The following is a 25,744-nucleotide window of genomic DNA, read 5'->3' as shown; positions in this document are numbered from 1 at the left end:
ATGGATTTTATAACTAAGATAGAGGGACGTCCTTTTGATTGCGAGAACCAACTGTTGGTGTCCTTTGATATTGAATCATTGTACACCAACATTCCGCAAGACGAAGCGATTGCAGTGATGAAGCATGTATTAGATCAGAGGATACGACCGCATCAGGTACCCACTGATTTTCTAGTTACACTAGCAACCATTTGCCTAAAAAACAACTTCTTCGATTTTAAAGGTCAACTATACCTACAAGTTTCAGGAGTGGCAATGGGTTGTAGCTTCTCCCCGGAGATTGCCAATTTAGTCATGGCCGAATATGAAAAAAAGTGGATATATAGCGACACCAACCCTTTTAAGATCAAGGTAAACTTTTGGTGTCGCTATATTGACGATATCATTATGATATGGCAAGGCGACATTACATCATTAAAAGATTTTCATAACTGGCTGAACGCAAGAACTGTTGAATTTAACTTCACCATGTCCAATGACCGGGAAAAATTAAGTTTTCTAGATGTCAACATCGGAGTAGACAACGGTCAACTCGAAGTTAGTTTATATACTAAGAGTACGGACCGCAATACATTGTTGCATTTCACGAGCTGTCATCCCCGCACACTTAAAGAGAATTTGCCCTATGGGCAATTTCTCCGGATAAGGAGAAATTGTAGCAAGAAGGAAGAATACTTTAAAAATGCAGAACATCTAAAAAACAAACTAGTAGCTAGAGGCTACCCTAAACGGTTAGTCAAAATAGCACTGAAAAGAGCTTGGTTTACTCCAAGAGAGGTTCTCTTAGTACCAAAGATCAAAGAAAAAGATGTCCCTTTGACATGTGTACTTACCTATGACCCAAAGGCCAATAAGGTTAAAAAAGTTATTCAGAAACATTGGAAGGTCATTGAACATCTTGGAATGAAGAAGCCCCTCTTTGCTTTTAAAAAAGGCAAAAAGTTAAGACAGAGTCTGGTAAGAGCAAGTAGAAAAGACAAGTCTCAGTCACAGCGGCCGCTGGACCTACGAGGACTATTAAATCTGCCACCCACGATAGGACATTATAGGTGCCTCAATTGCGTGGCGTGTGATCTAACAGCTGACACAAAATACTTCGATATCAATGGACAGAGGCACTACCAAAAGAGTTTTTCGTATTGTAATACAAAGAATACAATATATTGTATTAAGTGCCCGTGCAGTAGATTTTATATTGGCCAGACTACACAAGCTGTAAAAAAACGCATTCTTCAACATAAATCGAGGGTGAAATGCAAAGCACACGGAGCGCCATTAGTACACCATTATGAAACACATCAACACACAGAAAATGACATCACATGGACAGTCCTATGTGTGCTGAGCAAAAGCAAACAAGATGACATAAAAACAAGATGGGACAGGTTGGAAGCAAGATTGATCGAAAAGTATAAGACGGCGACAACCGGGCTAAATGATAGAGATGAAATGTGGGCATTAATATAAGTTAAAGAAGAGAGGAGTTTCTTGAGTACTCACTTGAATATGTAGATCATGTAAATATGACTTTAGAACCTATTAGACTGGTTCAGGTCTGCACACTAGACAGAGTTTGAACTTCATAGAATACATATTTAAAAAAACGATATACTGTATGTTGAATAAATATTTGTATTTTTGCATTTTTTTATTTTTGTACTTTTAAATTTTCGGAAATAATATTTTGATGAACAAATATGTGATGTGTACATATGGTAACATGATCAAAAAGATTGTGCGGAGTGTCAGACCACGGGCTATATCGCCCCCCACCTTGGAGGAAATAATGTGGCAGTTTGCTAAGTCTACCGCGCTGCACTCCCATGTATAATTTTAAGAGTGCCTCTTTCCCAGGTGTGCTTATATAAAATAGCGTCCTTATCCCCGGTTAGGAACAACCAGTGCGGATTTTTTCCATTTTTATGGTTGGAACTGACTCGTTAGTCCACTTATAGTGTCTGTGGCTATGGTACTGGACCACGTGACCGGCTTAGAAACAGGTTCCGGTCGGCAGAATCGTTGTCGGAAAGAAAGAGGCAGTAGAATCCGCCCCGCGCGGAGAATAGCCAGTTTGGACGGATGATCAGAATTGAAAAGTGAGTTTATAGAGCTGGTAGGCATATAACAGCAAGAAAGTCAGGGCTTTTTATAGAGATTAGTGTAAATCGTTTCCTAAAACACGCTACTACGTTGTTCCTTACAGTCTGTAGATACGGGGTTACGACGAATCTTACAAGAGGGTGAATACCCATGGAAATTTCGATTCAGATGGCCAGAGAAGCCTGAATAGAGTAAGTACCCCTATAAGAATCACACGGAAATTACGTGTTTGATGAGCACTTGTGGGCAGTAAGGTATATTCCATCAGAAATCGGTGCGATTACACAGGGGGTGTGTTTGCTGTTTTTTGCTGTATTTGGTTGAGTTTGAGACTCGCGTTAATGAGTCAGCTTAAATGGTTGCGACCACTGTTATTTAGACTAAATGGTGTGAGGTATTTAAAGAAGGGCGATATGCCTGTTTGGTCTGACTACTCCAAGGTTTTGGAAAAGAGTGTTGAGTTGTACATAGTGTATATAGGACCCTGTCTTTAAATTGATTCAGTAACGAATGCACCCAGTAAATTGTTGATATTTGTATGCTTTTGTAGACGGAATATTGTATTGGCCCAAGTCCTGATGAGGCCCATAATGAGAGGGCTGAAACGCGTCGACACCTTTGTTTGAAAGAAGACCCCAGCCAAAAGATTGGAAAACTGTAAACTAAACTATTGGTTTCACAAGGAGTAAAAAAGGATATGAGACAGATCTAAAAATTAAAAACGATCTGATAGACTCCTTGCAAAAAGGTCTGGGGTACTTACTCACTGTTCAAAAGGAATGCTGAGGCTATACTAGAAGCAAGCATCCTGTGTAATAAGTTGGGCTAACAACAAAAAATATTATAGTACCTGTTTATTATTTGTATATATTGTATATGTATGTGTAAAAAATAATGTGTGTGTGTATATATATCTGTTTGTTTAAATAAGGTGAAAAGAGACTTTAGAAGATAAAGAGTCTAACTTTAAATTTTCTTTCAAATAAATTGAAAATCAAACCAAAAAGAATAGGATTTGCTGTTCTCTATGTAAGGTTGGGTTACCTGAGGAAATGAAGTATAAGAATTAGATTCATGCAAATACAATATATCAGGTAGAGAATGAGATAATTGAGTGGTCCCATTCTTGGATTAATTTTTGTGCTAATTGAATCCAAGGCATCATTTTGCTTTATAAAAATCTTTATGTACCCAGATGCCATAGGTTTACCGGGTTACCCCTGTTGTTTAAGGAGTAGTCTGGCATATGCAGCCGAAATCTCTATATGAGCACAACTATGAGACTGAGGAAAGCCATGTAAAGGTGAATGGTGCAATTTGGTTTGCCACAACTCCCATTGTCTATTAATTTACCAGAGATTAACAATGCAACATGAAATTTAAAAAATGGCAAGGCTGCATGTCCAGATTTAATCATGTGAGAGTTATTGAGACACCTACTGGATATTTGAATGCATGTGATACAAACATGTTTCTCTTCTATAATTCTGAATCAATTACTCCTTGGTACGTGGAAAACTGAATACAGTGTCACCATTTAGAAAAAATGATGAAGAAATGGCCTTTCGTGGCGCCACCCTCTTTCCTTCTTGAGCTCGCAAGCAAATATTTTTGGCAGTGTTCTCTTTGATAGAGTTCTCGAGTGAGGATAAGGGGAATCCGGCAGTTGGCTAATATGGCATACAAGAAAAAAAAACATAACAGACCTGTCATCAAATTTATCCTTGCCCCTTTCCAAAGCACTTCATGATCATGGAAATAACGTTTATTGACTTTTATCAATCTCCAGATGATTTTTTATGTTGTGAATAGAAGAAGTTTGTGATCCATCCAAAAAAATTGAAGATTAAGAAAGATTTACTACATTTTATGGTGTTGCTTTATGATGTAGATACTGCCTGTGTAAGAGTAGGCTAAGGAGATGAAAGAACTAATTACTTTCACATACGGTGTGTGCCGGGGTGATGGCTTGCCTCCCTCCTATTTATTTTACATGTCATACTATACATCCATTTCTCTCCAAGAGGGAATAAGATGTTTCAAAACAGGTTAAATCAAGATCCCCATAATAATATTTGTGGGTAATACTGTCATAATTGGTAAAACACACATTTTTTGGACGAATATTTTTTCATTACTTTACTTTGAAATATTTGTTGACATTTTTGGATCTTACAACACGTTTATGCATGGATTCGAAGAAAAAGTCAATGATTAGACCCTACAACTCAAGTCCCCTCATTCACTTTTTAATTTGAAAAAGGGCACTAAATTGGAGTACCTAATACATAATATTTTCATCAATTGTGTGGACTTCATATACATGACTATTTATGTACGATTTTCTTTTCTAATTTGATTTTCATTTCTATGTTTTTTTCTTATTTGTAGGATTACTGCAATGGCATTTCTGGAACATTTCGAATCCTTGTTGGAAATGAAGGTTGTGGCTTCTCTGGAGACAAGTGTTCTAAAAGGGTTACAATTCTGTATGAAAATGGAGAGATTGAACTCTTCAATTCAAAAGTAGGTATTTTATGTGATTTGCACATACTTAATAGTGCTTGATATTTTTTTTTTTTGCAGAGTTTTATATAGCGCGAACTAGACCCGAACCGAATCAGGTATCAGAGCGCTTTTCATAGCACCAGTTACGTTACATGAGGACACACTTTCATTTTAGGCACGGGGAGATTAAGTGATTTGCCCAGAATCACAGGAGTTTTTGGCATCGTTACCGAGACTCAAACCCAGATCCCCTGGTCCGAGGTCGAGCGCCTTAGCCGTTCGGCCAACTCCTCTCCCATTTTTTAAAATGTGACAGGTGCTATTTATTATTCGATATTCTGAAATGTTTGATCGTTTTCTCCCTTCCATTTTCCAGTTGCATAGCTGGTCCCTATTCTGTGGAGGGAAGCCTACCAATATATCATTTTTAACAAGCTGTATTTCTCCTAAAATGATTGGTTTTAATATTATTAGCTCCTGTTACTATGTTGCATTTTTCAAGCTTTCCATCAGAAACAACTGAATCAAAAAACCTACCAGTGTATAATGAAGTATGACTTGTGATTCTCATAAAAAATTGTATAAAGATGTATTAATAACAGTACTGTGCATCACCGAGGCCCCAAATCTAAACCATGAAAACACAGCTTGGAAAGATGCCCATGTTTTAACATGTTAATACTGTTAATACTGAAAGTATGCATCGCCTTGTTGGAACTGGCGACCTCTCATAATGCACATATGCAGCACAGGAGGAAGAATGTCAGATTTCTTGCCAAGTAAGAGATGGAAGTGCCAAATCGCTTAGATACAGAACAAAACATTTCCCTGAATCTGGATATAAGGTCAAAGCTGTCCTATAACATGACCAGAGACATACATTAAGAGAAATAAGCTGTAAAACGTGGGTGAGAAGTTCATGATTTTCTTTTTCCAACAAAATGGTCAAACATTCCCACTTGAGCCACCCTGTTTCCATTAGAAATAATGTAGAGCAATAGAGCATACAATATATATGTATATTTATATTTCAGTAAACTTTGGTTGAATGACAAAACACCCAAAAAGCTAAACTGAAATGAGTCCAGACAATAATGTAAAGCTTCTACATTGTGAAAATAGGTTAATTTAATCCCAAACACACACACACACACACACATATATATATATATATATTCACTGAAAAAACCATAGGTTATAGACCATATATAGTTAGGAATTAGCATTTACAAAACCTTATTTTACTCACACAAAACCATTGAAATTCCATATATAGTTAGTGGCACTAACTATATATCGCGCACCCGCAATCCACTGCTGATGATGTCACATATTACATCATTCATGACATGGTCAGTGACATCACTGATGACATCACTGATGACATCTCAAATGACATCACTGATGACATCACTGATGACATCACTGATGACAACATCCAGTGACTGTATGTTTCTGTAAAGTTAAAATGTGTCTTACATATTGAAGAATGAGTGGAAGTATAAGTGTCTGGACAAAGGATTTAGTAGGTGCATGACTGAATGTATGAGTGAGTGATTAAATGTGTCTCACTGAGTGCATGGGTTAGTGACTAAACTGTCTTAATTTGTGCATCATTATGTCTGTTGTTCTGTAAACTGCTGCATGTGTTGATCAGTAGCTATATGATTAACTATATGGGTTACTGATTGATTGTCCAAGTATTTGTATGGGAGACTGAGTGTGTGTGTGGCTGGCTGGGAGGTGTGTGACTCTGTGCAGATCAATGTGTACTTGTATCAATGATTGTATAAGAAGGTAAGTATGTGTTAGTATATGTTTGAAAATGTAAGGTGCTCTATGTTTAACTGTATAGACAAGAAAATGGTAGTGTCATTGATTCTTTACAGGACTGACTAGGTGTGTGAGTAACTCCATGGATGAGTGGCAGACTGTGAGTGTCTGTATAGGTGTATGAGTGCATATGATAGTGTTGTAAAGATGAGTGATTGTATGTATGAATGATTGTATGGGTGAATGAGTGAATGTGTGTGTAGACATAGGATTCAGTGAGTGCGTATGTAGTAACTAGTATTGGTGTGTCAATGGTTTCAAAAATTATACTCTGTATTTAACACTGGGTGAAACAGAGGTTATATTAAAATGTGAGGAGATGCATTGTATTGTCACATGAATGATATCATCAGTGATGTGGTCATTGATGTCAAATGAGATGTCATCAGTGATGTCATCAGTGATGTCATTTGAGATGTCATCAGTGATGTCATCAGTGATGTCACTGACCATGTCATGAATGATGTAATATGTGACATCATCAGCAGTGGATTGCGGGTGCGCGATATATAGTTAGTGCAACTAACTATATATGGAATTTCAATGGTTTTGTGTGAGTAAAATAAGGTTTTGTAAATGCTAATTCCTAACTATATATGGTCTATAACCTATGGTTTTTTCAGTGAATTTCATTGGTTTTTTAACAGCTAATATCTGTAGCTGTAAAATGTATTCTTCTTTAAATCCAAAAATATATTTTATATGTTTATGAATAATTTTTTTTTTTAATATTTTTTTTTCTTCGTTCCCGCTTCGCGAATCGGGAAGCTTCCCGTTAGCTGACCTTGATGCCGCGAAATAGACCGCGAGCCGGTAAACGTTTCTTTACCGCAACTGCCGCGTTAGAAAACAACATCGTGACGCCTCCCGTCCGAATGACGTTTCACGTTGTCGCGTGATACGTCATATGACGTGCTACGTTAGCGAACTGGTACGCGAAGCGAGTCGCAAAGCGCAGGTTTCTGGAAGCAAACCGGGAGGCCCTGCAAAGCGCTTAACGTAAACACAGCAGGTCATGTGACTTGGTAATAACACTTTTCATTGGTTCATTTCACTTTTGGTTTCCTAATGATGTAACACTAGGTCATATAATCTAAAATGAACACTTTTCATTGGTTGAGAACTCTTGTTTTTCCCAAATGATGAAAATCCCTCCTTCTTTCCTCACTCTGACTTTCATCATTGTGAGAGAAAGACCCTTTGTTACCAGTGAGCAATGGCTTCTTTAGTAGCTTCAGCTGGTGCTTCCCCACCACCTCCACCACATCCAAGGAAGAGTGGACCACCTGCTCAAGTTATAATTCAACAAGAAGAGGAAGAAGAGGAACAGGACGACGAGCACGAAGAGAGGCAGTTTTTGCCTGAGGAGCCCAGGACGTCTCACCGGAAAGAAAACTTCATTTGGCAATTTTTTAAAATTCCCAAAGGTCAGAAAAAAGTAAATGCAAGATACGTAACTTGCCTTATATGTCAAGATAGACTGTCCAGAGGGACCGAGAAAAAATACAGTTTCGGAAACTACACAATGCATCGCCATATGACTAGGTGGCATCCTAACAACTACAGTGCTGCACAGTTTCGGAACGACCTAGATAATCTCCCTATTATGGCCAGAAGATCTGTTGTACCGGAAGTAACGGGACCAGAGGGCAGGGAGATGGTGCCAAATATACAAATGAGATTTGGTGAAGTAAAACACGTCTGCGTACATTGCGATGGATTCATTTGCTACGGAGAAAGAAGCATCACTCTGATTAACAGAGCTATTGACTATCATATGCAAGTTTGTACGAAACGCCCAAAATAATAAATACTTTTTTTTTGTTTTGTTGCTCCTGTTGAGCCCTTTACAATGAATCGTTTTCATTGCCCCCTCCAAGAAAAACCCAAAAAAATATAAAACTGTTCAGAAAAATTCAAAAAAAGTAAAAAAATGTTCAGAAAAATAATAAAAAAAATATAAAACAACAAAAACAATAAAAAAAAAGTTCTTTTCAGAACTACCTCCCCGTTATTAAAAAATTGGTACAATATTTGGAACTGTGCCAACCTCTATTTCTCGTAGTTCGCTTCCCAGTTCGCTCGCCGGTACGCGAACCGGAAGTGAACCAAACATTTTTTTTTTTAAAAAGAACAGTAAGTATAAGGGAAGGAAACAGACACTTATGTTAAAAGAAAGACAGCTATAAGGGAGTAAACTAGAGATACTATTACCCGTAATCCACTGCTGATGATGTCACATATTACATCATTCATGACATGCTCAGTGACATCATCAGCAGAGGATTGCGGGTTTTTTGGCAACGTGCCTTATCCACGGTTTAATAACGCTGCCTTTTGCTTTATATAAGTTTTCAAATTGTATGAAATATATACCAATAGGTCGTTATGAACCTTTAGGTAGTGCTTTTCTTCATGAGGTCTGGTCGCTTCCATACACATACAGATGTTTCAAAGATGATCAAGAAGTTTATCTGAATGGAGAGGAATGCACTGAGACGCCAGATCATTCACTAATGTGTAGGCACATACAGTTACACGGTTCATGCAACAAACACCGACCAAATATGGCTTGCGTGTTGCAAGGCACGCCAGTTCCTGCTATCATCCCCACGTTCAAGTTGTTGGAAAATGGTAGTTATTTGATGCTCAATAATGAAGATTGTTCTGGGTTAATTAAAAGTATTCCTTTTATCGTAACAGTAAGTGAACGGGTTATTTGCTGCAGAAATGTTCTATTTCCTCCCACACATGAACATAGGGAGTTTTCAATCTCGCCACAAATACCAACCTTGGGAGCAGATTTCAACGGCATGGCAAGAATAAGAGCTCTTTTGTCTCAGAGAGAGGTGGCCTTGAGTTCGGCCCGTGAAACTTTCGTGCTTCACATAGCGAACACCCGTACAGAGGTGCAGACCCTTTTCAATACAGATTTGCCTTTCCATTTCAGCAAGATGGTTCGGACTATCTTTAACGCGTCCTCCACAAAGGCCCTGGCGCAATTTTTTAAAGTTGTTACCAGTGGTCTCGTGACTTCATTTGAGAAAATCTTTGGAGTCATCCCTGCTTTCTTTCATTCTATTTTTTCCACTCTGCTTCGTGGATTCCCATTTTTACTTGCATTACCAGCGGACGCTCTTGTGCTTTTTTACATTTTTAAATATGGATGTCCCTCCTGTGCAAGCTCCCGCCCTGCAGCTGCTGACACTGTTCCGCAATCGCATGCTAGAATATTATGGCACAATGCCGTTGGCGATATTAAGCACGGCATATGGATTATCTTTTCGATTCTCCTACTTCACCTGTGTCCAGCCTGTATTTCACTGCCTGACCTGTGATTTCGATTGGGCCATTGATTTGTGTCTCTGCGGACCGGTTTCTCCTGACGTCGACTTTAATCAGCTGATGACTCCTATCATTACTCACGAGTTGGTTTGTCCTGGCGAAAGGATTATGGCTGTGGCATTGATGCATTGACTAATTGGTCCCTGGAATTTACTGGCGGCAACACAGTCTTTCTTGGAACAGAGCTTTCTTGAAAACCCACCGAGCTGTCCTCTGATGGTGATAGAGGATCCGGTGCTGGGAGAGCACGTATGTTCTTTTCCGCTTTTAAATTGGATGGCTGAACTCTTTTCGGATGAAGACGGTGACTTCCTATTGGAGGCTGTTGCAGCTTATTTTGCATACACAGTTATGTCATAGACCTTTTTCATGTTTGATATGCTGAGTACTAGCATTTCATTGACAATTCATTGACTTATTTGTCAAGTTTTTATTATTTAGCTTGCCTATTGGCTTAAGACTCGATAAAGTACTTGGCTGTTTTATTTTTCTTTAGCATAAAATTTTCCTAGTTTTTAATGCTTTACCTTGCGGACCGTCCACATATAACCTTGCAATCTGCTCTCATGAGATGGCACTTCTATTATCTTATTCAGTTCGTTTCCGGATCATGGGGAGGTGTCATCTAGGTCCTGGATATCTTTACACCGTGTTAAGTTAGCATGGGCTCATTACCGGTTTAAACGCCATTTTTCCTTTTTTGCAACTTCTGCACACGACACTTAGTTGTTGCTTTAGCTTTCAACCTAGTAGTTCATCGTGGTTTACATGAGAATAATATGTTATTGCTCTACTATCTGCTTTGCTTGTTAAACTATATCTGTACAGCGAGTGCTGAAGTTTCAAGAACAACACAATACAGAATTGTTATGAGGTCTGATCTCCACGACTTCATACTCATAACATAAGTGCAACTTCTGCCAATTCTGGGCATGAGGCGGGTTTTATATTGCTTTGCCGAACACACATACACAACAGTTGATGCGGTTCACATGAAGAGAGAGCTGGTGTATGCTGATGTGATTCCTTCAAATCTAAGACACTAAAGTATGGGCACGCCCTAAACCAACACAAAGAGACCTTCCTAGCAAATAATATAATATGTGTATTAGGGAGGGTGACTCCCTCCACGGCCCGCGGCTGCTTATAAGTGTTGCTAACTCTTATTCATTTACAGCATGTTAACATACTGTCACCATTCGCTTTTTATGTACTAGTAACTATGCTGGTAATTTTGCTACTGATAATATGTGTACTTGTATTATCTAAGATACTACGCCTGAGAAGACGGCATTAGTAAATAAACATTTCAAATACACATGTGTTCTTCTTAACTCCATGTTCTGGTTTCTAAGAAATATATAACGACCGACTGTTCATGAGTTCCACGTATCCTGAGGTACTATAAGTTCATATTCTGGATTGTCTAAACATTGAGAGTTTGTTATATCCAATGTGACACTGTACCTAGCTTGCTAAGGGGTTTTTGATTACTAAGGTGAGTTTTGGGACACCCTAATTCGCCGAGGTTCCAATCCTCTGTCCACAGTTCTGTGTAAGAACAGAAACCCTGCGACAGGGGCACCCCCGACCCTTGCTGGAGCTTCATCACACTTGCGATACAACTCCAGCAATGCGCCACCTTTACGGCACAGATACATCACGCATCTGTGCTGTTTTTGCCCCATGATGCGCCGCATTGTAAATGCAGCACACCATAGGTGACGGAACAGCGGCACAGAATGACTAACACATCCCTAGTGATGCGCCAGTCATCATAAATCTATCCCTATGCTTCTTATCTTGTTAGAGATGAACCGCCATATGTATCATCAAAGTTTTTTGCATTTCCTAAATAGCGAACTTTAACGAATAAATAGCGATTCTTTACCATTCCTAGTTTGCGATGAGCTATTTGCTAATTACAAATTACCCATTCATTTCCTTCATTTCCATAGGGCGGTTGGACTCACTTTTAGCTCGAACGGCTGAATGGATTTCCACGAAACTTGGCAAAATTGTAGGGACTGGTAGCCCGATGTGCCTTTGCTATGTCTCAAGATATATGCTCCAGTGGTTTTTACGAAAATTAACTTTGAAAAATATATATTGGGCTACATTGGCCTATATATATGTTGGAGCCCAAATGTAGCCCAATGTAGCCCAATGAAGCCCAATGAAGCCCAATGTAGCCCAATGTAGCCCAAAGATGGCCGCCAGAGACAAAAAAAACAAATGTAGCCCAAATATCAGCCAGATGTAGCCCAACTATAGCCCAGTGACAGAATGACCAATCAGCTTCCCAAACCTCCGTTACGCGAAGCGGAGCGCTGTTACAGATATATATCTTTTTTTGAACGTTAATTTCTCAAAATCCACTGGAGCACATATATTGAGACCTAGCAAAGGCACATCGGGCTACCAGTCCCTAATATTTTGCCAAGTTTCGTGCAAATCCATTCAGCCGTTCGATTATTATTATTATTTTTTTTTTTTGCCCCGCGGGGCCCTTTTAAAACCTCCACATCAAACGTAGGGGGTCAGCGAGGATCTACTATGCCCCCTTATGGTCATTTGCCCCTTCGCTTTGGCCTCCTCTTGTCTCTCGATCCTACCGAGAGACAAGATGGCGGCCGCTACGGACTGTTTGGAATGTTTACAGACGCCGGAGAACCAATCAGCTTCGCTTCACAAAGCTCCGTTGCGCGAAAAGTACGCGTACTGGAGCGCTGCCCGGTCCGCTGTTACAGATATATATCTTTTTTTAAACGTTAATTTCTCAAAATCCACTGGAGCACATATATTGAGACCTACAAAAGGCACATCGGGCTACCAGTCCCTACAATTTTGCCAAGTTTCGTGCAAATCCATTCAGCCGTTCGGGCTAAAAGTGAGGCCAACCGCCCTATGGAAAACTCAATGTTAAAAACACGTTTTGGGACCCCCCTTTTTTCTCGGCCCCCCCTTGACGAACCCCCCCCAAATTTTCAAGGGCTGCTCAGAAACAAAATGTGCCATTTTCCTGAATATTTCAGCCAATTCCGTCCACAAACGCCAAAGTTATTAGACATAGAATTTTCAAAAATCCCATAGAGAAAAAATTCTAACTATATATACCTACTGGCGACCGCCAGTAGGTAATATATATATATACATACATATGTATGTATATATATATATTACCTACTGGCGGTCGCCAGTAGGTATATATAGTTAGGATTTTTTCTCTATGGGTTTTTTGAAAATTCTATGTCTAATAACTTTGGCGTTTGTGGACGGAATCGGCTGAAATTTTCAGGAAAATGGCACATTTTGTTTCTGAGCAGCCCTTGAAAATTTGGGGGGGGTTCGTCCAGTGGGGGCCGAGAAAAAAGGGGGGTCCCAAAACGTGTTTTTAACATTGAGTTTTCCATAGGGCGGTTGGCCTCACTTTTAGCCCGAACGGCTGAATGGATTTGCACGAAACTTGGCAAAATTGTAGGGACTGGTAGCCCGATGTGCCTTTTGTAGGTCTCAATATATGTGCTCCAGTGGATTTTGAGAAATTAACGTTTAAAAAAAGATATATATCTGTAACAGCGGACCGGTTAGCGCTCTGGTTCGCGGACTTTTCGCGCAACGGAGCTTTGCGAAGCGAAGCTGATTGGTTCTCCGGCGTCTGTCAACATTCCAAACAGTCCGTAGCGGCCGCCATCTTGTCTCTCGGTAGGATCGAGAGACAAGAGGAGGTCAAAACAAAGGGGGAAATAACTATAAGGGGGCATAGTAGATCCTCGCTGACCCCCTAGGTTTGATGTGGAGGTTTTAAAAGGGCCCCGCGGGGCAAAAAAAAATAATAATAATAATAATCGAACGGCTGAATGGATTTGCACGAAACTTGGCAAAATTGTAGGGACTGGTAGCCCGATGTGCCTTTGCTAGGTCTCAATATATGTGCTTCAGTGGATTTTGAGAAATTAACGTTCAAAAAAAGATATATATCTGTAACAGCGCACCGCTTCGCGTACTTTTCGCGTTACGGAGCTTTGCGAAGCGAAGCTGATTGGCTCTCCGGTGTCTGTAAACATTCCAAACAGTACGTAGCGGCCGCCATCTTGTCTCTCGGTAGGATCGAGAGACAAGAGGAGGCCAAAGCGAAGGGGCAAATGACCATAAGGGGGCATAGTAGATCCTCGCTGACCCCCTAGGTTTGATGTGGAGGTTTTAAAAGGGCCCCGCGGGGCAAAAAAAATAATAATAATAATAATCGAACGGCTGATGACCATAAGGGGGCATAGTAGATCCTCGCTGACCCCCTAGGTTTGATGTGGAGGTTTTAAAAGGGCCCCGCGGGGCAAAAAAAAATAATAATAATAATAATCGAACGGCTGAATGGATTTGCACGAAACTTGGTAAAATATTAGGGACTGGTAGCCCGATGTGCCTTTGCTATGTCTCAATATATGTGCTTCAGTGCATTTTGAGAAATTAACGTTCAAAAACAAGATATATATCTGTAACAGCGCTCCGCTTCGCGGAGATAAAATTATATGTGTATTACCTAGCTGTTGCTAACACCAGTTAGCGACGGCTAGTAGGAGATAGCGACCATCTTGGGTCCCACTTTGCATGTGAGTGATATTTATCACTAATGACATGCAAAGTGGGCATGCCAAGATGTTAGCGACTGGAAACAGTCGCTAACATCGCTATCTCCTATTATCAACTTTTGGAAATATTCGAGATAAGCGCGAATATCTCCAAAAAGTAACAGCTGCCCTGAGCAGTTCTTAGCCATGTTATCCAATGGGAGGTGGATAACATGGCTAAGAGCATTAGCTCGGTAATGCATGAATATCGCGGAGTTTTCAGCGACATTAATGCATTGCGCTCGTTTTTTATCGTATTTGCGATAAACCTTGATAATAGCAAGGTTTATCTGCGATAATTTCTGACGGTAAAAAAATCGTTGCTAAGCATCGTTAGGGATAAATATCGCTTAACCTTGGTAATATGCCCCAACGTCTGTTAACGTTCGATTCGAAGGAAATCAGGAATTGTTGAAAAACATTGTGTGCGCCATCTTGTCTTTTTTCAAATGCCACACTTTTGTCGTGCACGGCAGCCATTTTAGATGCCTTGACCAGATCCACTCTGTGAACGCTGTCGATCCTTAGCATGGCTCCCCACCCTCGCAAGCATCTCCCCCAGGCAGTGGTCACCCCCGCTCTCTGTTTTATGCATGGGTAATAAACCTCCCCCCATCTGCGCTGTTCTTCCCTGAGAATCACACCCTGTGCCCGCCCGACACCTCCCTTTCGCCCTATTCACTACCGCACCCTCTGACACTCCTTTTCCTCTGTGTCCGATTGTCCAGGCCGGTCCTAGGCTATCAGCTAGCCCTGCAGATGTAGTTTATGGCCACAGCTGTAAAGAATCACCCGTCTTCAAAGGAGTTATAGTAGATCAAGGCCCACACTCGATGAGATCCGTCACAGCAGAAGCGTTGCTATTATCTGAAAACCATTCTGTATTGTGATTGGGGAGGGGACCGAGCGTGAAGCGGAAGATTCCAGGGATGACTCTTTGTACATCAAAGTTTTTACAATTATGTGTCACATTAAAAATATATAGCACTCCGACAAAGTAGTAAGATTATAAAACTTTAATAATTTATAAATATATACAAGAAAACAAAAATAGTAATAACATATAAACATTTTTAGAGAAAAACAACGAAGTAGCGGTCGGCTGTGCGAATAGTCCCAACGCAGCACAACGTCCAGATTTCCGGCGTGGGGCGTCGCGGGGGGTGGGTGATCAGTAGCAAACTGTTGTGCGAATAGTTCCAAGGCAGCAGAACGCGCCGAAATCTAGATGACACAAAAGTGATGTCTAGTAAGTTGCCACCCAGCAAATAACGGCGTGGGGCGTCGCGGGGGGTGGGTCATCAGTAGCAAACTGTTGTGCGAATAGTTCCAAGGCAGCAGAACGATGGCACCAAGGTGATGTCCAGTAAGTTGCCGCACTGGTTTTGGTATCCTACAATGCTGCTCCGAATAACGGCGTGGGGCGCCCCGGGGGAGGCGGCGTGAACGGGCCTCTCCAGGTGGAGTCTCGTCTGTTGTAGTGGGGCGCCCCTTTACCGTTTCAGTTGCCATTCCGTCCGCTTTTGGTCCACTGTGTCAAAATCCGCCATTCAGCTGAGTTGCGCCCACTCTTGCGGTGCAGCGATAGGCGGCTGTCACAGGACTCTCAAAATGGCGGCAGGCTGTTTCCTTTTTGGGCCTGGTCCACTGAAATGGCCCTGGGACACCTTGGAAATCGGACGCTTGTCTGCTAGGTCTTGGACCCCATTCTCGAAAGCGTCCCCTCCGCCTTGAGAATTCATCAAAAGTTTTGGGGGCTCCGACTCCTGCAGGCTTCTGGTGGGGAGCGGCTGCCATGATTGCTCGCGGAATGACCACGACGGAGCCACGAGATGGTGGTGCTTTCATGCTGACGCCAGCTTCAGTCTGAAACATCCAGAAACAAGGTGGGGCTTTCATCGTTTGGGGGAAAAAAAAAGTTTTCATCCAATGAAAAGTGTTGTTTTTAGGTCATATGATCAAGCCTTCCATCATTAGGAAACCAAAAGTAAAATGAACCAATGAAAAGTTTTATAAACAAGTCACATGACCTGTTATGCGGCATAGGGTATAAAATGCGGAGAAAATACGTTGGCACGTGAGGCGGCGTCAGTAGCGGACCGATGTGCGAATAGGCCGAAGGCAATACAACGCGCCAAGATCCGGATGGCATCGAGGTGGTGTCATAGTTGAGAGTTCTGAGCAGCGGTTGTAACACTGTCTGAAGCTTATTTGCAGCTGCTGCAGCTTCACTACGCGCCAAGATCCGGATGGCACCGAGGTGGTGTGTAGGAAGTTGCCGCACTGGTGTGGCCATCCTACAATGCTGAAAGTCGGCGTGGGGCGCCCCGTTGGCCTGTGAGTTTGCGTCAGTAGCGGACCGATGTGCGAATAGGCCGAAGGCAGCACAACGCGCCAAGATCCGGATGGCACCGAGGTGGTGTCTAGTAAGTTGTCGCACTTCTGTGGCCATCCTACAATGTTGAAAGTCGGCGTGGGGCGCCCCGTTGGCCTGTGAGATGGTGTCAGTAGCGGACTGATGTGTGAATGGGGCCAAAGGCAGCGCAACAATATTTTCTACTATATTTCCGGTGTAGAAGAGACCACAAGGCGCTGAGATGCCAAGATCCGGATGGCACCGAGGTGGTGTCTTGCAAGTTGTGGTACTGGTGTGGCCATCCTACAATGCTGAAAGTCGGCGTGGGGCGCCCCGTTGGCCTGTGAGATGGCGTCAGTAGCGGACCGATGTGCGAATAGGCCGAAGGCAGCACAACAATATTTTCTGACTGACACCACAAGGCGCTGAGATGCCAAGATCCGGATGGCACCGAGGTGATGTCTAAGTTGCGGACTGATGTGCGAATGGGGCCAAAGGCAGCGTAACAATATTTTTTGTATGGAAGATACCACTAGGCGTTGAGATGCCAAGATTCGGATGGCACTGAGGTGATGTCTAGCAAGTTGGTGTGGTCATCCTACAATGCTGAAACTCGGCGTGGGTCACCCCATTAGCCTGTGAGATGGCGTCAGTAGCGGACCGATGTGCGAATAGGCCGAAGGCAGCACAACGCGCCAAGATCCGGATGTCACCGTGGTGGTTTCATAGTTGAGAGGCACTTCATCTGCAGTGGGGCGCCGAGATCCGGATGGCACCGAGGTGATGTCTAGCAAGTTGCTGTACTGGTGTGGTCATCCTACAATGCTGAAACTCGGCGTGGGTCGCCCCATTAGCCTGTGAGATGGCGTCAGTAGCGGACCGATGTGCGAATAGGCCGAAGGCAGCACAACGCGCCAAGATCCGGATGTCACCGTGGTGGTTTCATAGTTGAGAGGCACTTCATCTGCAGTGGGGCGCCGAGATCCGGATGGCACCGAGGTGATGTCTAGCAAGTTGCTGTACTGGTGTGGTCATCCTACAATGCTGAAACTCGGCGTGGGTCGCCCCATTAGCCTGTGAGATGGCGTCAGTAGCGGACCGATGTGCGAATAGGCCGAAGGCAGCACAACGCGCCAAGATCCGGATGTCACCGTGGTGGTTTCATAGTTGAGAGGCACTTCATCTGCAGTGGGGCGCCGAGATCCGGATGGCACCGAGGTGATGTCTAGCAAGTTGCTGTACTTGTGTGGTCATCCTACAATGCTGAAACTCGGCGTGGGTCGCCCCATTAGCCTGTGAGATAGCAGTTCTTTGGATTTGGGCCTGGCTCGTCTGCTGTAGTGGGGCGCCCCTTTACCGTTTCAGTTGCCATTCAGCTGAGTTTCGGCTGCTCTTGATGCTACAGCGACAGGCGGCTGCAACAGGACTCTCAAAATGGCGGCCTGTTCTTTGGATTTGGGCCTGGTCCACTAAAATGGCCCTGGGACACCTTAGAACTCGGACGCTCGATTTTTTTTTCCTTTCCTGTACATGCAAAAAAAGGTAAATGCCCGGTACGTTACACGCTTCATCTGCCACGATGAACTCTCTAGAGGAACCGAAAAAAAATATAGTTGTGGTAACTATACCATGCATTGTCATATGGAGAGGTGGCACCAATTAATTATAGTGCTGCATAAAAGAGATTTGGAGGAGAACCCCTGACCTGCTAGTACATTCATCAAAGAAGTGGCACTGAGAGCTTCAGAGGCAAGGGAAACGGTCCCAAATATTTAGAAGAACTTTGGAAAGATTAAAATGACATGTTTAGATTGTGGCAAATTTATTTCATGTGGACATCTGAGTGTTACTCTAATAAATACAGTATATGAACATCATCATAGTCGATGGTTGGTAGAGACATTTTGACTATATCCTGGACCTGCCCGTCCTCGCCCAAAATGGCGCCAGAATAAATGGGACTCGTAACTCCTTGTTGTGTACTGGTTGCAGAACCTTGAAATCACGAGATACGTATGCAGTTTTGAAGCACATGGCGGGCGGGGACGAGAATTGATTGAATATTTCGACATCCCTATTGATATTAAGTTCTGATGTGTTATTGATTACTGTACTGTTGAAAGTTCGAATTAACGTCACCCATGGTACTTGCCCGCAAATGTATATCTAGATAATTTTATTGTAACTGGCCCTGTCGTATTTTAATTATAAAATGTACGTCCACCGATTCCGTAACTGTTAGACACCTTAGTTCTTGCAACCTAATGGCCCGCCCGTTACGTTCCTCTACAGTGTAAATGTCTATTTATCATATACGATTACAGTTTGCTCCGTGGCCGGCCCACGTGGTTATAGGCTCGTATTTGTATAATGAAATTTTCACAATAAAGGTTTTTAAAAGAAAACATGGTAGTAGTATATACATTGGTAAAGTTTTTAATAATAGTCACTGTTTTAGAATCATTAAAAGGCAAGTGAAATAAAGCAGACCAATTACATGAAGGGTAAAAGGTATAATACGAAGGAACGCAGTAAAGATAAATGGTCAAGGGCTGTTGTGTTTTCTATTCCTGCAACATAAAGTGATCGATAAGAATCTCATATTCAGGCGTATCGGCGACTAAGACAGCAGGTCGACCCTCTTTTGCTCAACGGCTCCGTCATGGGACGAAGAAACGCTCTTTTTCTCGAAAAAAGAATATATTTTACTTGCAGGACAGTTGTAAAATTTCCGGGAAAGTACATTAGCCTGGAACATTATAACATATATTTAAGAAAAAATAATGTTCGGAAGTAATGAAAAGCGTAATTTTTAGGTCATATGACCAAGCCTTTCATCATTACAATAAGAAAAGTAAAATGAACCAATGAAAAGTTTTATTAACAAGTCACATGACTTGTTATGCTTACGTTACGCGCTGCGCGCCCCGGATGACTTCCGGATGCGCTAACGCGGCGCGTCATATGACGCATTACGCGACAACGCAGGTACAGAATATAGTCAAAATGTCTCCACCAACCAGCGGTCGGAACACAACCCCTTTCAGCAGGCTAAATAGTTCTGTTAAATGACAACAGAAGGGACAGGCAACAAGAACCATCAGTCAAAGAGGGGAGGGCTAGTTCTTCTCTACCGGGTTACATTGGGGCGCTACCGGAACTGATCGAATTGGTAGTCTACAGTGTTTCTGGATGTTTCAGACTGAAGCTGGGGTTAGCATGAGAGCAGCACCATTTCGTAGCTCCGTCGTGGTCATTCCGCAACCAATCATGGCAGCCGTTCTTTATCGTTATTTTGGGCGGGGTGGGTGGCGGAGCAGAGCTGTTTTGCAGCCATCATTGTGTGGAGTTCAGTTCATCTCACTAGTTTTGTATTTGTCATGAGGGGTTGTTCCTAATGTTTCTATTTTAGCGAGGTCAAAAAGAGATCCCATTAGTGGCCTACTGATTTTGCTCGATTCCTTTTCTTTTTTTTTACACGATTTTTCGTTATCTGCAAAGACTAAACAGAGTATTGCGACTCTGTGTTTGTTTGTAAATAGAGAATGAACCAAAGAGAACTAATTCTAAAACAGTAAATACTTGGATAACAATGAATCAAATGGAGAGAGAAGCAGGCACGACGGATTACAATGGGGGCAAAGACCTGCGTTAACTACCTTTCACTATCTGCAAAGAGAGAGTACTCCTAATAGAAATGAGGGGGGGGGGCACCATTCAAAGCAGATCAGTGTGCATAAACACGAAAATGTTTTCACTTACCACGTACTTGACATTCGACAGCTTATGATATTTGCTATTAAAAAACCATTGAAATTCACTGAAAAAACCATAGGTTATAGACCATATATAGTTAGGAATTAGCATTTACAAAACCTTGAAAATTCACTGAAAAAACCATAGGTTATAGACCATATATAGTTAGGAATTAGCATTTAAAAAACCTTATTTTACTCACACAAAACCATTGAAATTCCATATATAGTTAGTTGCACTAACTATATATCGCGCACCTGCAATCCACTGCTGATGATGTCACATATTACATCATTCATGACATGGTCAGTGACATCACTGATGACATCACTGATGACATCTCAAATGACATCACTGATGACATCACTGATGACAACATCCAGTGACTGTATGTTTCTGTAAAGTTAAAATGTGTCTTACATATTGAAGAATGAGTGGAAGTATAAGTGTCTGGACAAAGGATTTAGTAGGTGCATGACTGAATGCATGAGTGAGTGATTAAATGTGTCTCACTGAGTGCATGGGTTAGTGACTAAAGTGTCTTAATTTGTGCATCATTATGTCTGTTGTTCTGTAAACTGCTGCATGTTTTGATCAGTAGCTATATGATTAACTATATGGGTTACTGATTGATTGTCCAAGTATTTGTATGGGAGACTGAGTGTGTGTGTGGCTGGCTGGGAGGTGTGTGACTCTGTGCAGATCAATGTGTACTTGTATCAATGATTGTATAACAAGGTAAGTATGTGTTAGTATATGTTTGAAAATGTAAGGTGCTCTATGTTTAACTGTATAGACAAGAAAATGGAAGTGTCATTGATTCTTTACAGGACTGACTAGGTGTGTGAGTAACTCCATGGATGAGTGGCAGACTGTGAGTGTCTGTATAGGTGTATGAGTGCATATGATAGTGTTGTAAAGATGAGTGATTGTATGTATGAATGATAGTATGGGTGAATGAGTGAAGGTGTGTGTAGACGTAGGAATCAGTGAGTGCGTATGTAGTAACTAGTATTGGTGTGTCAATGGTTTCAAAAATTATATTCTGTATTTAACACTGGGTGAAACAGAGGTTATATTAAAATGTGAGGAGATGCATTGTATTGTCACATGAATGATATCATCAGTGATGTGGTCATTGATGTCAAATGAGATGTCATCAGTGATGTCATCAGTGATGTCATTTGAGATGTCATCAGTGATGTCATCAGTGATGTCACTGACCATGTCATGAATGATGTAATATGTGACATCATCAGCAGTGGATTGCAGGTGCGCGATATATAGTTAGTGCAACTAACTATATATGGAATTTCAATGGTTTTGTGTGAGTAAAATAAGGTTTTTTAAATGCTAATTCCTAACTATATATGGTCTATAACCTATGGTTTTTTCAGTGAATATATATATATATATATATATATATATATATATATATATATATTATATATATATATTATATATATACATATATATATATTCACTGAAAAAACCATAGGTTTCACACAAGTTATAGTTAGGTGGAAATTTTACTCGCATAAAACCATTGAAATGCCCACGTTATAGTTAGTTGGACTCACTATAGCTGGCACGTGGAATGCACTGCTGATGACGTCACATATTACATCACTCATGACATGGTCAGTGACATCACTCATGACATCACTGATGACATCTCGAATATATATATATATATATACATATATATATATATATATATATATATATATATATATATATACATATATATAAAATTTCTATGGCAAAATGAAACCCCTCATTTTGTTCCTTTTCAAATTAAATGTATTAAGTGTTACCACTTTATTCCAATCAAGATGACTTCAGGTGTGCCATACTTTTGTCATAAGTAAGACTGTTAGCGTTCTAGTTGTTCTTTAGAACACTCTGGGACATTCTGTCATTGGGCTATAGTTGGGCTACATCTGGCTGATATTTGGGCTACATTTGGGCTCTTTTGTCTCTGGTGGCCATCTTGGGAGACTGCATATCAGAATTTTTTAATGAAATATAAGAGGATTTGAGAAGTCACTCAAAATGTGCCCTAATTTTCTTTCTTCAGCACTAATCATAATTTCTATGGCAAAATGAACCCCCTCATTTTGTTCCTTTGCAAATTAAATGTTTTAAGTGTTAACACTTTATTCCAATCAAGATGACTTCAGGTGTGCCATACTTTTGTCATAAGTAAGACTGTTAGCGCTCTAGTTGTTTTTTAGAACACTCTGGGACATTCTGTCATTGGGCTATAGTTGGGCTACATCTGGCTGATATTTGGGCTGCATTTGTTTTTTTTGTCTCTGGTGGCCATCTTTGGGCTACATTAGGCTACATTGGGCTACATTGGGCTACATTGGGCTACATTTGGTCTCTAACATATATATAGCCCAATGTAGCCCAATATATATTTTTTCAAAGTTAATTTTCGTAAAAACCACTGGAGCATATATATCTTGAGACATAGCAAAGGCACATCGGGGTACCAGTCCCTACAATTTTGCCAAGTTTGGTGGAAATCCATTCAGCCGTTTGGGCTAAAAGTGAGTCCAACCGCCCTATGGAAATTAACATGGGGAAAACACGTTTTGGGACCCCCCTTTTATCTCGGCCCCCACTTGACGGATCCCCCGAAACTTTCAGGGAAGGAGCGGAGCGCAGCGAGGCAAAGTTAAGGACAATTACAGGCAGATCCCTTATTCGGCCTCAAAGTTATTCCCAATAGAATGTTGCAGATTTCCTATGGAAAACGATCCTAACTATAACTACCTACTGGCGACCGCCAGTAGGTAATATATAACCGCACAACCCCTAAGCCCCAAAAAATCCCTTGCCACTCGAAATCCCATACCCATCCTAAGCCCTACATATTCCCTTGCCACCCACAAACCCATACCCTCTCTAAACCCTACAAATTCCCTTGCCACTAAAAACCCCACACCCACACTAAACTCTAAAAAATTTGAGTGGGTAAGTGGCTCTATGGATGAGTTAGTGGTGTGTGAGTCCTTTTATGGGTCTGTGAATGGTTGTGTGAGTCGGTGTATTAGAGGCTGTATAGGGATGTGAGTGGGTGTGTGAGTGTTTCTGTGTATGATGTCATCAGTTATGTCATTTGAGATTTCATCATGGATGTCACTGAATATGTCATGAGTAATGTAATATGCAAGGTCATAAGCAGTGCATTCCGGGGATGTATGTTATAGTTAGCTCAACTAACTATATCTGCTGAATTTCACTTATTTTGTATAAGTGAAATGTTAGCCTAACTATGACCTCTGGTTTTTTTAGTGAAAAAAATATGTATTATATATATATATATATATATTTACATATATATTTATGTGTAAGTAATATATATGCCTGTGGAATACTTACATTTTTGTGGTAATGGCATGCATTGTAAAGGCAAGTCGTGGTAAAAATATGCATGGTAAAGGCATGCATGTTAAAGACATTGTAACACTAGCAATGTAATAGGATGAGCATGGTAAACATGTATGCATTGTATCGCTTGTGCTGTAATGGCATGCATGGTAAAGAATGCGTTGTTAATGCTGTTTCCCTGTTAAATTACGTTTCCAGGCCGAGTTTATGATAGAGCACCCAGATAGGGGCAAGTTGGATGAAATGTTGGTTACCCCAAGACCGAAATAAATGTGTATGCTAACGGCAGACCAGTAGATAGTAAAATTGTAAATTGTTTACATTATTAGCGCCATGATGCCTCTGGGTATACAATGCGCTTTATAATATATTTTGAATATCCAAATCAATACATACATATACTTGGCTAGAAAGAATTCATCAAATGAGTTAAATCGGTCATTTTGCTTAGGGTGTAGTTAATATGTATTGCTCTCGAGATCTGTGTATTTGGAGCTACTTTATGCATTGTTTTGTATTTTGCTCCCTTTATCTGCAGTGATTTTCCAATACTTCTCTCCAGGCCTACGTTTTTCCTTCTCTAAGGCTTTAAAGAAATTCCCTTTTCTCTTTTATCATCATATTTTAAGCAATGCATTTTAGGGATATCAAAGAGCATCTCTTAAATGTGCTGAAATAGCATAAAAATGATAAGATCCCCCAAAAATATTATTTCATGTCTGCAATGACCGCGCTGCATTAGAATGTGTATTTGAAACCCTAAAGTTATATGCAACCCTGAAGGTTATATGTCCACTCTGAGGTTTTTCCATCACACTGAACTTTATTATTTTAGGTAAGTAGAGGAACACCAATAGGAAAGGACATTGCAAAGGATCTTTTTCTTTATACACCCTCAGGAAAATCCTTTCTATAAATGTTCATTCATGTTAAATTAAAGAAGTGTACTATCTACCAATCAGAGACGACACTACTCATGTCTGGTTAAGTCATAGTGTTATTTACAAAATGTTTGATTATAGTGTTGAAGCTTATGGATAATATTAGTTTTACTCCTTTGAAAGCACTGATGGGGGTTGTTTTGGAATAGACCTCATTTCTCAATGTAGTTGCATTATTTCTGCCATTACCTATGTTCAAGTACCAACCAAATGTAACATATTTTGGAAAGACAATTCACACATTAGGTGTGGTTTAGGAAAAAATCTGCCCCATTTGTTTTGACACAGTGTTTGAGAATCTTAGCCTCCTGTTGCAGTAAGTTGCAACACGTGAAATGAGTTTGGTGGCTTCAGATTATCTCCTGGTGGCTGAAACTACACCTGTGCAAACTCACTCACGCGGACACACACACTACATTTAGCAGAAAGTACCATTTGATGTATAATTTTTTCTGACATGATCTTTTTCCCCTCTACCTTACATTCAACCATGCACTTAAGATTCATGGCAGGACACTGTGAGAACGCAACACTGGCATGTCCATGCAGTTCCGGTGTATTTATCATATTTACATTAGCCAAAAGAAAGTAGCAGACTTTCTACGGTTCTCCCAAAACAATTCAGACTCTTCACATGGATTGCATATGTTGAAATTGACACTGTGCTCTATACACTTCTAGGTCCTTCTGGCATACTCTCAATGGAATCACTGGTTTTAATAGGGAATGTTCTTGTATTTTCCACATGGCTGTCTACTCAAAGTGATACAAAGGATTTCTGCTTCTCCCAGATGTGTTCTGTTATGTGAGCCAGATTCAGCCCAGATGTGTGTCCTAATAAGACAGAGAACAATACAAACAATGCTTTGAATTTG

General features: G+C 41.0%; 1 protein-coding gene across 1 annotated transcript in view; it reads left to right on the top strand.

Annotated features, from left to right (window-relative positions):
• Positions 1 to 25,744, top strand: part of VWF (von Willebrand factor) — a 1,169,185-nt gene that overhangs the window by 468,824 nt on the left and 674,617 nt on the right. Inside the window, exon 21 of the mRNA XM_078673989.1 lies at positions 4,492 to 4,626. Within this exon, the coding sequence (XP_078530115.1) occupies positions 4,492 to 4,626 (135 nt within the window). The remainder of the gene's footprint in view (positions 1 to 4,491; positions 4,627 to 25,744) is intronic.

Source organism: Lissotriton helveticus, chromosome 1_1 (assembly GCF_964261635.1).
Source record: "Lissotriton helveticus chromosome 1_1, aLisHel1.1, whole genome shotgun sequence".
NCBI lineage: Eukaryota > Metazoa > Chordata > Amphibia > Caudata > Salamandridae > Lissotriton > Lissotriton helveticus.
The sequence above is the reverse complement of the archived record's forward strand: the minus strand, read 5'-3'. Positions and strand labels throughout refer to the sequence as shown.